The 13,517-nt window shown below is 42.0% G+C and overlaps 1 protein-coding gene across 1 annotated transcript in view; it reads right to left on the reverse strand.

Annotated features, from left to right (window-relative positions):
• Positions 1–3,066: 3,066 nt before the first annotated feature.
• The window catches only part of sidt2 (SID1 transmembrane family, member 2), a 99,160-nt gene continuing 88,709 nt past the window's right edge, over positions 3,067–13,517 (reverse strand). Inside the window, exons 24-26 of the mRNA XM_072593292.1 lie at positions 12,688–12,798; positions 12,302–12,415; positions 3,067–10,853 (exon numbers count right to left, since the gene is read on the reverse strand). Of these exons, the coding sequence (XP_072449393.1) occupies positions 10,791–10,853; positions 12,302–12,415; positions 12,688–12,798 (288 nt within the window). The 3' untranslated portion in view covers positions 3,067–10,790. The remainder of the gene's footprint in view (positions 10,854–12,301; positions 12,416–12,687; positions 12,799–13,517) is intronic.

The following is a 13,517-nucleotide window of genomic DNA, read 5'->3' on the forward strand; positions in this document are numbered from 1 at the left end:
CCAAGTGTAAAACATTACAGCGGGTGACATTTCAAAGTATTTAATTGGCTGCTGACTGCATTGAGATGATCCAAGGTTCCAAAGGTGCTACATAAATTGTTATGACACGGAGGAAAACCTCCTGTTAATTAAACCAAACACCCAGAAAAGCTCACATTGCCACATCTTGTAATCTGTTAAAATATGAGTAACGGAGAACTCCACTATTTAACTATTTAAACAAAATAACATGAATTTATTTTCTAACTCTAAAAATGAACATTAAACAAAAACCATTCACAAATCTAAGCCCCCCTTTCTCTTAACTGCTTACTATCTGCCTCCAACTCTATAACAATAATCTGTTCCAATAAGACCCTTACTAAAATTACAAGAACTAAATTTCAAAACCACACAGTGCCTTTTCTTCTGTATCTGCACTCTTCCAGCTGCTGAATTCCCCGGATCGTCTTCTTTCTTTTTACTGCGAGTATGTTTCAGATGAAAAGGTACCTTTGAAAGAGAGTGTTTTCTAATTTCTTTGCGAGCAAGATGTTAGATTGGCAATTAGCTTTCCAGGGGGTTTTCTCTCTCTATGGCAATTGCTATCTGACCAATTTTCAAAATGGCTGCATTATTTTACCTTGCAACATCAGATCATCTCATTGGTTCGATGTTGGCAAAACAATAAATTCAAACTCTATTGCATTTTAGTATCTTGAGGCAAAATTTAAACTAATTTGGTTAAATTCAAGTTGTTGTCAAAACATTAACCAAGACTCAGGTATCTATTTCACAGCCAAATGTTACATATTTTCAATTTTCTGGTACACTCTGGGACTGCCATCTAAGTCATATGCACAGGTCTTGTAAGCTCTCAGTTCAGAAGAACATTCAGTCTCTTAAAGATAGAGTACATACCTTAAACTTCATAAGAAAATGCATATTTTTCCCTTCCAAGGCAGCTTTGAGTTGAAATTCCCACAATTTTGCAAAAGCTGGTCCCAGATAGGTTGCAGCAAAACTGGGGAATCACCACCCCTTGAAAACTTGGTGGTGGCTTAAAGTGGTTGGAATACTGGTACGACAGGGAGTGAAAAAGAAATTCAAATGTGTTCTTTAATACAGCTTGATGTGAATCACTATGTTAATGTCTAAGGCTATAATTTTCCCTGTCCCTTTCGATCACTTTATCTTGACTCCCTCTTGACAGAAACTAGCAGTTTTGTTTCATTGCAACAATAGTCTCGCCTCTGGAATGTGTGAAACATTTTGCATTAGGAATGGCCAGCCCTTCTGCATTTTTTCATTTGGAACAGCTAGGCATCTTGACAATACGAGCTCAGTATTGCACTTTTGACTTCACCATTCTTCAGCAAAACGACCCTCCCTCCATTTCCCACAACACTCCCAGTCAAAAACCTAATCTGGTGGGATGCACATCATGTCCTTTACAGATTCCAATTGAATAAGAATAGGAAGGGATTGGTCCAAGAAGGGAATAAATCTACCTCACTAGATTATGGCCCCCTGCTGGCCAAGGTTAAAAATAGCACCCATCATATGGAGAAGTAACTGTAAGCAAAATTAAAATTGTCATCTGGAGTGTTTAACAAAGTTACTGCGGGGGGGAGGGGGGATGGGGGTGAAATTCTTTGTTCATAATGAGTATAAAATGCAACAGTCCCTGCATAGCGATGAGGGATAGAGAACCTGTCTGAAGCTCCTTCCCAGTAAGGAAGGCTGTGGCTGTTCTATTACCTTCGATCAGCTAATGCAATAGAGCTCTGCAATAGTAGCTGCAGAATATGGTCCATGTTTGTCAGCTAACAAACTGCTTACTGGTGTACTCTGCCCACAGAGACAGATTCAGTTTAATAAACCATCTGACTGGCATTTGTATCCAATGAAATTGTTACTGATTAGGCTGAGAGGTAAGGTGAAAACATTTGCAAAGGTATTTCAAAGATATCTGTGCAGAGACTGATTGGTTCTGGGGAAATGTCATGCCACTTTGCACAACAATCGCAAACAAAATGTGACCCGGTAGCATTGACCAAGTCTCAAGTTCCTGTTGAAATCATTATAAAGTTGCAGGTGTTCATCTGCAATGCTGTTTCAGTCTGTGTGTTGTTTCCATGTGAATATATCGAGGATTGTTGGCCAGTTTTCTCTAGGGGGGGGGGGGGGGGTTCTCCCAATCCCTTGTAGCATCTTCAGCGGAAGGGTAGCAGTCAACTCCATTAAGATCAAAATTCTCAAGATTGGGGACACTTATGCAAAGACTATTTAGGCTTTTACAGACCTAGCCTCTGAACAGACTTAGTTCCATTCCTCATACCAATTAATAGTTTTCATTTGGAAAGATTGATAATAATTTTTCCTTTTAAAAGCTGTAGCCAGATCTCCAATGAGAATTCAGTAGTGGATCTCCACCAATATCCCCAGGTTATTACAGGAGGGAACCTTGCACTCATGATCCCTTGGATACTAATTTGTTTTGATTTGAGAGTGTCGCTGGCAAGATTTGTTGTCTATTCCTAATTGCCCTGCATTGAATAGTTTGCATGGCCATTTCAGAGGGCGGTTAAGAGTCACCCGTAGACCAGTCCAGGTAAGGGCAGCAGATTTCCTTTTCATAATGGGCATTAGTGATCCAAGTGGGTTTAGACAATGATAGTTTCAATGGTTACCATTAATAATACTAGCTTCCAACTTCACATATATTAATCAGGTTACCTGATGAAGGAGCAGCGCTATGAAAGCTTGTGATTTCAAAGGCTATAACCTGGTGTCATGTGACTTCTGACTCTCTCTCTCTCTCCGCCCCCCCACCCCAGTCCAACACCGGGACCTCCACATCATGGCTATTAATTCAGTGACTATATCGCCACCATTCCACTTGGGCCAGAGCCACTTACACTTCTGTTCAGCTTTCCCTTCAGAATCAAAAATCTAGGGAAGATTTACTTTCTGGATTCACGCATGAAGAATAAATATCTGAGACAAGCCCCAGACAGCAACCAATGCACATGGAGCTTTAACTGCAACTGCAAGCGGAGTTAAAAAGTTGGAAATTTAAAGATATAGACACAAAATGGATTTTGCGTTTTATTATATCTGAACAGTTTTGCGTTACAACAAAAACAACGCTGTACAGTAAGTTGTAAAATTAAATAACAGCATTGAAACAGACAATTTCTCATAAAGGCCCCAAAACTGTGAACCACTGCTACATAAACAAAGGCAGGATCATTATTCTTTGCGTGTTTTGTAAACATAAAGTGAACTCTTCAACGCTTTTGCCTTCACAAGACTTTATTTTAAATAAAAAAGTATGTTAAAGACAAAGGTTAAAGACAGTCCTGGTCTTTGGATGATGTGTACACATCAGATTGCTGACAGTTAATACAACTGAAGCCTGAACTCTAAAAGTGAACAACTCTTATCACTCAGAACTTGTGGCAAATTGAAAACCGCTCAGAAAAGTTGTCAGATGCCCGAGTGAGGAGTAGTTAAACAATAGCATGGACCAGCTTAAATCTGCACTCTTCTCATAGTGTTTCAATAATGAAGTTACCCACCTCCACCATGAATGAACCAAGTCACACGACACCAGGTTATAGTCCAACAGGTTTATTTGAAATCACAAGCTTTCAGAGCGTTGCTCCTTCACTTAACGTTACTCCAAAAGTTTGTGATTTAAAATAAACCTGTTGGACTATAACTTGGTGTCATGTGACTTCTGAAATGTCCACCCCAGTCCAACACCAACACCTCCACCTCCACATCCTGAATGAACCAGAGATTCCCTGCTACAACAGACAACATTAGCAAAAATCTATACGTCGATTCTAGAATTATCTAAACTTCTATGTTTTGCGCCGCAATCTGAATGGATTAATTTGCCTCCTACAGAAAGAATTTGATTATGATGTTCCCAGGTGCAGTCCTGGACGTATAATTCTTTGACCTTATTGTGGTACACTGACCTTCAGCAACCATCTCAAGGCTGGATTTAAAGTCAAACATTTGTTACACATAAAAATTCAGCAACAGTCCTTCGTGTTCAAGAGCAGCACCAATCTTATTAAACTAATTGCATTGGGAAGAGTGGAACTGTTTTATTTGTCAACTCAAAGTTTAAAAAAATTTAGGATATGAAGATACTAATAATCTTTATCTTCTGGTTGTCCCTTTCAGTGATATCTCCAAATAGTTGAGTAGAGGAGAAAATGGTTTAACTTTTGTGAGGAAACATTAGATTAGAATATTTGGCATTGGCTTTTAGAAGTTACTTTAAGATTGAAAGTCTACAATTTTTTTTAGGTGGGGGGCTGTGGTGTAATTATACTGCCACACTGATACTAATGTAAGACAATGCTTTACAAACGTTTTACTGCTATGACCCCATTTTAATTCCTGATGTTCAATAACACTGGAGTGAAAATTCAGAAGGTAAATCTAGTTCGACTAAAACATGCACACTTGCACGTTATTTTGCAACAGTAATCAGACCTCAATGACCTGTCCATTAGGTCACACACCACCCTAATAAAAAAGTACACAAGGAACCTTGCAGCTGTTAGCATGCTGCCAGCTGATGCCTCAGGACCCCCAAAATCTCACAATATAGAACAATACAGCATAGGAACAGGCCCTTCGGCCCACCATGTCTGGGCTGACCATGATGCCATTCTAAACTATACCCATCATGCAGGATGTCCCTAGAGAGGGGAATAACAGTGTTTAACAGTACTTTTGAGACCTTGCATAGCCAGTGGGCACCGCAGGAGTCGGAGCACATTGTCTCTGCCATCAACATCATTTTAGTTTCAAATATAAATTTCTTTTAAGGAACCTAATTTTTGGGGCACAGTTTCTTGAGACCAGTTTGTTACTTGCTAATTTGTTAGGTTTTCAGAACAGCAAAAAAACACAACTTTGATTTCATCTCTCAGTCATCATTTGGGAAGACCTATAGTCAGTCAATGTTAATGCCAAAACTTATGCTCAAGTCTCCTCCCATTCCATCAGCAGAAGCCTCTATCCCTTGTCCCTTCATATGTTCCTCTGAATTCCACTTAAATTAATCTATGCTGTCATCACACAGTATGATTAAGATGAACAAGTTCCACACTCTCACCATTCTCGGGGTCAAGATGGTTCTTCTAAATTTCCTGTTTGATTTGTCAAAACCCTTCATCCTTTTAAATAACTTCATTAGGTCAATCCTCATCCTTCTCTTTTCAAGAGAAAGTGAACCTTGCCAGTTCATCCTTTCTTGGCAGGTATAGCCTTAAAGATTTGATATCATCCTTGTAAACTATTTATGCATCTGCTTCAGCACATCTGTAACCTTTTAATGTTGCAGGAAACATGACCCAGTACTCCACATTTTAGAATTACATTCAGCTACACCATGGAATCCAAATAAGACCTTAAGACATAGGACTGGAAGTAAGGCCATTCAGCCCATCAAATCCACTCCACCATTCAATCATGGCTGATAGGCATTTCAACTCCACTTACCCACACTCTCCCTGTAGCCCTTAATTCCCTGAGAGATCAAGAATTTATCAATCTCGGCCTTGACGACATTTAACGTTCTGGCCTCCACTGCTCTCCATGGCAATGAATTCCACAGGCCCACCACTATCTGGGTGAAGAAATGTCTCCACATTTTCATTCTAAATTGACCCCCCTCTAATTCTAAGACTGTGCCCATGGGTCCTAGTCTCACCGCCTAATGGGAACAACTTCCCAGCTTCCACCCTTTCTAAGCCATGCATTATCTTGTATGTTTCTATTCGATCTCCCCGCAACCTTCTAAACTCTAATGAGTACAATCCCAGGACCCTCAGGCGTTCATTGTATGTTAGGCCTACCATTCCAGAGATTCCGTGGGAATCTGTCACTCGTAGTCTTCAAAATTAGGTGTGAGGGACAATACAGCATTTACTAAGGTTACTAGTATCAAAAAAGCTGGGAACTAAAAATAAATCTCAGTTTGTGCTTGAACTTCACTGATGGAGACTCCCACAGCTACCCAGACTACACCTCCTCCCACCCTGTCCCCTGTAAAAACGCCATCCCATATTCCAAATTCCTTCGTCTCCGCCGCATCTGCTCCCAGGAGGACCAGTTCCAATACCGTACAACCCAGATGGCCTCCTTCTTCAAAGACCGCAATTTCCCCCCAGACGTGATTGATGATGCTCTCTACTGCATCTCCTCCACTTTCCGCTCTTCAGCACTTGAGCCCCGCCCCTACAATCGCCACCAGGACAGAACCCCACTGGTCATCACCTACCACCCCACCAACCTCCATATACAGCGTATCATCCGCCGTCATTTCCGCCACCTCCAAACGGACCCCACCACCAGGGATATATTTCCCTCCCCTCCCCTATCAGCGTTCCGAAAAGACCACTCCCTCCGTGACTCCCTCGTCAGGTCCACACGCCCCACCAACCCAACCTCCACTCCCGGCACCTTCCCCTGCAACCACAAGAAATGCAAAACTTGTGGCCACACATCCCCACTTACTTCCCTCCAAGGCCCCAAGGGATCCTTCCATATCCATCACAAATTCACCTGCACCTCCACACACATCATTTACTGCATCCGCTGCACCCGATGTGGCCTCCTCTATTTTAGGGAGACAGGCCGCCTACTTGCGGAACGTTTCAGAGAACACCTCTGGGACACCCGGACCAACCAACCCAACCACCCCGTGGCTCAACACTTCAACTCCCCCTCCCACTCCACCAAGGACATGCAGGTCCTTGGACTCCTCCATCGCCAGACCAAAGCAACACAACGGCTGGAGGAAGAGTGCCTCATCTTCCGCCTAGGAACCCTCCAACCACAAGGGATGAACTCAGATTTCTCCAGTTTCCACATTTCCCCTCCCCCCACCTTGTCTCAGTCCCAACCCTCGAACTCAGCACTGCCTTCCTAACCTGCAATCTTCTTCCTGACCTCTCTGCCCCCACGCCCACTCCGGCCTATCACCTTCACCTTATCACCCTCACCTTAATCTCCTTCCACCTATCGCATTTCCAACGCCCCTCTCCCAAGTCCCTACTCCCTACCAGTAACACTTCGCTGGTTAAGGTCATGAGATTGGTGCTGAAGGTAAATAAAATCTAAAAAGTTAGGTGGAGATACGGGGAAAGTCCAGGTAAGTGGCATTGAAATGCCCATGGGCCGAATGGCCTTACTTCCACTCCTATGTCTTATGGTCCTCATTTAATTACACAACTAATTATGGATTTTTATGATTGAAGGGAGTTAGATGTTAAAATTCAAATACCAAATTAATCTTACAACATTTGCTGTACAAACCTGACTAACTGCAATCCATCAATGGAAGTCCCATGGTTGTGGGTCAACACCTAGCCAGTATCCTTTTAGCTAGATGAGGTCAGCTCCATAAATCTAGATGCAAGGAGTAAGCAGAAGACAGAGTCCTGTACTTATCTCACTGGCAGAGTATCTGCCTTTGATAGATCTGGGCGGCACGGTGGCACAGTGGTTAGCACTGCTGCCTCACAGTGCCAATTCCCGCCTCAGGCGACTGACTGTGTGGAGTTTGCACGTTCTCCCCGTGTCTGCGTGGGTTTCCTCCGGGTGCTCCGGTTTCCTCCCACAGTCCAAAGATGTGCAGGTCAGGTGAATTGGCCAGGCTAAATTGCCCGTAGTGTTAGGTAAGAGGTAAATGTAGGGGTATGGGTGGGTTGCGCTTCGGCGGGGCGGTGTGGACTTGTTGGGCCGAAGGGCCTGTTTCCATACTGTAAGTAATCTAATCTAATAAATGAACATTGGTATCACTGCCCCGAATACCAGAGGCCATGAATATAGCTCTGGATCTGACATCAATGTACGATATACATATACTAAAGGGAGAACAAACCTACATTCTTGTCACAATTTGCAATGAGCCAGTCAATGTGACTACTCCAATCATGGAAACATGTCCTGATTTCCTTAACTGCATTTTTTAAATCATACTTGAACCCTTTTAAAAGCAACCACTAAACTAATTCAGTTCTAATGTATTCCCAGTCCTGAGTTTGATTGTTTGCAAATATCTGAAAGGATACATCACAGTCTGCTAAAGGAAGACTGACAATACCTGATGACTGGATCCATGCCAAACCCATCCCTCAGGCCTCTGCTATTCAGGGCAGTGGTACCAATGTTCATTTATAGCCAGATCTATCAAAGGCAGATACTCTGCCAGTGAAATAAGTACAGGACTCTGTCTCCTGATTACTCCTTGCCTTAGTCTAGGTGAAGGAGCTCACTCTCCTCCACACCAAGTCTAGCCAACAAGTTACAGCCCTTACTCTGTCAACCCTCTATGCGTGGTGTTTAGAAAATGGCGATCGCACTTAAGACCCTCAATAGGTGACTGCACAAATGCCAGGCACTATAATCTGTAAAATATTCCAAAGCATTGTACTGAACTCAAAAGGAAGATTTAAAATAAAAATCAAGAAACCTGCTATTTGATTCCTTGAGGTAACCCAGAGTAGAATGTTGTTACTGAGTAGCTTGACACCTCACAATGACAGTAGGACGGTACATTAAATGTAGCAGCATTCAATTATAGCAGCAATTACTACTCATTTCAGTTAAAGATCAAGTCTAGCTATTTGAATTATGATTAACATTATTGTTCTTTGCAAACAGTAGCTTTGTAAGAATCATTTTCTAACACTCTGAATCGACACATTCCAATTATTATGAGTCTAATGTGTGAAAATGGATAGGGAAAAAGCAAGTGCCATGGCAAGAGACCTGAAAACACGAACAGGTATTTGCTTTGTCCTTGGGGAATGGGTTATCAAATGTTGGGCAACATGTTGTATAACACTTGGCAAATTTGGAAGTTTGAAGGATCTCTTGTCACTTGTTGTATGTTGAACTAGAGAATAAGTGCAACAATAAAAGGATATATACATCCAAAAGCACCACTCTAGCCCTTCAGTCACATGTCCTAGTGGGTGAGCTCCTTAAAAATACACTGTCATCGCCATCAATCCATTTCAAATAGAGTTGTATCATCACTAAGCTGAGTAAGCTGATGTTCTAAGTCTTTCTAAAAGCTTGACTCTGAGTTACAGATGCCGACTACATAAAGCTCAGTATGAAATTATCTGCCATTACAGAGAATTAGGGACATTGACCAACTGCAAAGTGCACTTGATTTAAATGGATAAACAGATGTTATTTGTGCTATAATGTGTGTCTGCAACTGACATATCGACAACATGTAAATATTCTAAGTAACAGGCTGCCAGTACCGCTGGAAAGGTTTAGGGAGGTCACCTGAGCACATTAAACAGTGTACAATGATAAATCCTAGATTAATTATGTGCTTGCTACAATGCAGAATGTACAAAAGGCAATTCCCTTACTGTCCCACACCATAACATTAAGATGAGTAAGGAAATATTTTCATACGTTACACTGAGTGATAGCACCAAGTATTCCCAAATTACACACAAATCAGATAAAATGTAAAGGTACACTTTCACTATCTGCTAACTGGACATTGGATTTCCATTTACATGAACTCTCAGTGTCGAATTCAGCCTTCATGGCACAACAGCACCAGTAGAAGTTTTTGTTTATTGTGGATCATAGCTTCCTTATTCCTTTTTAGACAGGCAGGAGGCTGCAAGAACACAGGACTGAAGAGGAGTTACACCCGAAAAATCGACTTCTCCACCTCCTGATGATGCCTGGCTTGCTGTGTGTCCTTCCAGCCTCCTGCCTGTCGACTTTGGAGTCCAGCATCTGCAGTTCTTTAGTCTCATTATTCCTTTTGGCAACATTGAGCATTGGTTTTACGTCCGAGTCTGGATTGAGATGTTTCACTTTAGGTATGACCCCGTAACCTTCAACAGAGAGGTAATTCTGCCTGAGGTATTGAGGATGCAGGGCTAATGTTGTGAATTTACTATCCTTAACACTAATTCCACGCCCAAGTCCCGCAGTAAGCCACCCCTCACCTGTACCTAACTAAACTTCTAGAACTCTGGGTCAATGTAGTTGGCACAGATTCCTCTGCCACTTCTAAAGCTAGTGTTTCCCCAGCAACAGGAGCTCTATTGTGACTTAGCTATGGTGAACAGGGTCATCAGTCTTTAACTTGGTGGTTGTATTCAGCACAATAGCGAAGTGTAGTGCCAATCTACCATCAAGACGTATGCGCGCAAACACAGGAACATTACCAATGGAGTAGCAAAGCCCAGAAAAAGCAACGTTTTGCTTTCAAAACCAGGGGTGCCTTCCTTTTCCTCCATTAGTACAGTTTTGGGTAGAACTGGCAAAATAAAACAAGTGCAGAAAAATTGTTTTTCCAGCGAAGAGCATTCATTTCCAGTAGCCACTCAAACCTGATTTTATTCCAAGTAAGTATGCACGAAATGAATTTCAAGAGCCATTTCTTAAAAGTAACCTGGTAAAGGAGAGGGTGATGATGCTATGCCTTACAGGGTAAGGGACTGATCGAGGCAAGAGAAGCCAAGAGGCTCTCCATCTCTTCAGCACAGCGTTTCAAGTTGAAGGCCAGTGCATTGGCACAAACATCACCACTAGCAAATGTTGCTCTCAATGCCAGAGCTGGCAGCTCAAGGGCTACTGCAGTGGGACTGGCACTTGAGGTCTCCCATCGCCTCCATAGTTCACTCACAGCAGCAATGCTAACCCCATGTCTCCTTTTCTCCAGAGGAACAGGCTTCAGGTGACAAAAGGCAGGAAGTCTGCTGTGCGGTCACTGTTTTCTCCACTAGGAATTAGAAGACATAGATTTTGTCTCTTTGCACGTGATCCAGGTCTTCATCCAGAGTCAACAAGATCTAAAGGAGGAAACGAGAGGCACTAAGACCGACAAGAATGAAACCAGGTTATCACCACCAGGAAAGGCCAAATATTTCAGTCTTAAAAAAAAGCGAAGACCAAGAGGTGAATTGAAGGATGCATTTTAGACAATGTAAGGGTTTGGTAGGAGAGAGAATATTGTTCTTTTTGTGTAGAAGACCAGAAGCAGAGGCTTTAAGCACAAGAAATGCACTTTTAAAAATCCACTTGAGATTTCAGGAGAAACCTCTTTACCCAGAGAGTGGTGAGAATGTAGAACTTGCTACCACTGAGTGTAGTTGGGGCAAATCACATGGATGTATTTCAAGGGAAGTGTGACAAACACATGAAGAAGAAAGAATTATAAAGTCATGTTAATAGAGTTCGATGAAGATTGGTGGATGGAAGGTCATGCTGTTGGTGAAACCAGGAACCCTCTCTCTCTGTCTGAATTACCATCACCGTCCTCCATCAGAGTAGCTGCTCCCTAATGATTTTTTCCTTTTGTCATCAGTGTGCTACCTCACTCATTCACTAAAACCTTGGCTTCTTATGTTCCAGAGTTCTAGAGTTAAATTCGCAGCATTAATCAATGCTAGCTATGTCATGCAGTTATCTACACTGAATACCACATAGAAAAAAAAAGCATGAGTTGTGAATCACACAGAGATTCCAGGGTAAAGAAGGAGAAAAAAACTTTTAAAAGTTTGATGACAGTTGGTCACATCAAACAATCGTTGAACTGACACAGTAATGGGAAGTATTTTTAGTAGTATCTGAGCAATTGGGCAATTTACAACAACTTGCAACTACATAGTGCCTGTAATGTAGCAAGATGTCTGCCAGGAGTTTATCTAACCAGATTTAATGCCAAGGATATTGAGGAGGGCATCAGATGATAATTTGAATAGAAATAATACGCAAGGGAGTGGGGAAAAGACAGGAGATTAGCACAAAGTCATAATGCTCATTTAAAGAGCTGGTGCAGACATGATGGGTGGAATGGTCTCCATCTGCATCATGACCCTTCAGTGATTCTGGGATGTGTAAATTAAGCACAGGAAAGGCTTATAAATATTCATATGTCAGGCAGAAATAAGTAGAGAGAAACAGTAGAAGTTTCAAATCTTTCATCAGATCTGTCTATTTTCTATTTTCTATATTTTCTATTTTATTTTCTATTTTCTATTTTTCTATTTTCTATTTTATTTTCTATTTTCTATTTTTCTATTTTCTATTTCTATTTTCTATTTTCTATTTTCTGTCTGGTCTGAAACATTCACTCTGTCCCTCTCTCCACACATGCTGCTAACCTCTGAGTATTTCCAACAGATTCGGATTTTACTGCCAAAGATATTAGAAGAAGCCAAAAGTGAGGCAAAGAGGAAGGTCTCAAGGAGCATCTAAAAGGAGGAAAGGGAGGTAGAAGGTAGGCTAGGTTACTTACCAGGAAAGATCCAAATAGTGCGATAGAGGACAAAAAATGCCAAATGTCATGATCATCAAAGAAGTCAAGCAGGATACATTCTCTGTTGTGCTCCCTGGACTCTGCTGGGGTTTTCTGTAAAATAGGAAAAGAAACAAATATTTATTCAGCATTTTAGATAGTGGGAGATGTTAAAATGATAACATTAATTTATTGAATCAATAGATGAAGACAGTTGTAGAAACTGGTACTCAGTTGTGGAAGTAGCTTGTGCCGAAGGAGAAATGTAGGGATAATATTTCAGGTTAAAGTCCTATCATCACAATTGGATGTATGTTAGTAGGAGCTACAGGAAAATAAGCGGACACTGAGTCATGGCCTGCTGACCTGATGGAGGATGTGCTTACCTGCCACGTACTGAGGCCCTGAAAGAAGAAAAACAGAGCAAATCCCCAGACTACAGCTGTGCAGATAATACAGATCAGGGGAATGGGCCTGATCGATTCACCACTTCGGAGCTGGGGACAGAGAGAAAACAGCAGTCAGCTATAAAACACCCAATAACTTAGAAAACACTCAAGAAAACTGTACCTAAGCAGCTTCACTTTACTGATGTGCCTTAAACTCCAACAAATGCAACTGTTACAGATTAGACAAGTAATCATCTGTTTGGACATGGGGTGACTGCTCATCAGATCTTCATCTTGAAACACCCACCAAGCTGAAGATGGGCAGCGTGATGGCTCAGTGGTTAGCACTGCAGCCTCACAGTGCCTGGGACCCGGGTTCGATTCCCACCTCAGGTGACTTGTCTGTGTCGAGTTTACACGTTCTCCCCGTGTCTGTGTGGGTTTCCTTCCACAATCTAAAGATGTGCTGGTTAGGTGAATTGGTCATGCTAAATTGCCCGTAGTGTTAGGTACATTATTCAGGGGTGAATTCAAGGGTAGGAGAATAGGTCTGGGTGGGTTACCTCTTCAGAGGGTCAGTGTGGACTTGTTGGGCCAAATGGCCAGTTTCCATACTGTAGTGTGTCTATTCTAATCTTACTTTGAAAGCATATATCTTCTCCTGATCCCTCACCTGAGTCATGACCCATCCCAATCAGCTTCCAAGCCTTCGTGAAAGCCTGCTCTAGGTCGCTAGTGTATGTTTCATTCATCAGATTTCTTCCCCAGCTCTCTATAGAGAGCCATCTGGAGGCATTAGCCTAGTGGTATTATTACTGGACTGTTAC

Source organism: Chiloscyllium punctatum, chromosome 23, assembly GCF_047496795.1.
Source record: "Chiloscyllium punctatum isolate Juve2018m chromosome 23, sChiPun1.3, whole genome shotgun sequence".
Lineage (NCBI taxonomy): Eukaryota > Metazoa > Chordata > Chondrichthyes > Orectolobiformes > Hemiscylliidae > Chiloscyllium > Chiloscyllium punctatum.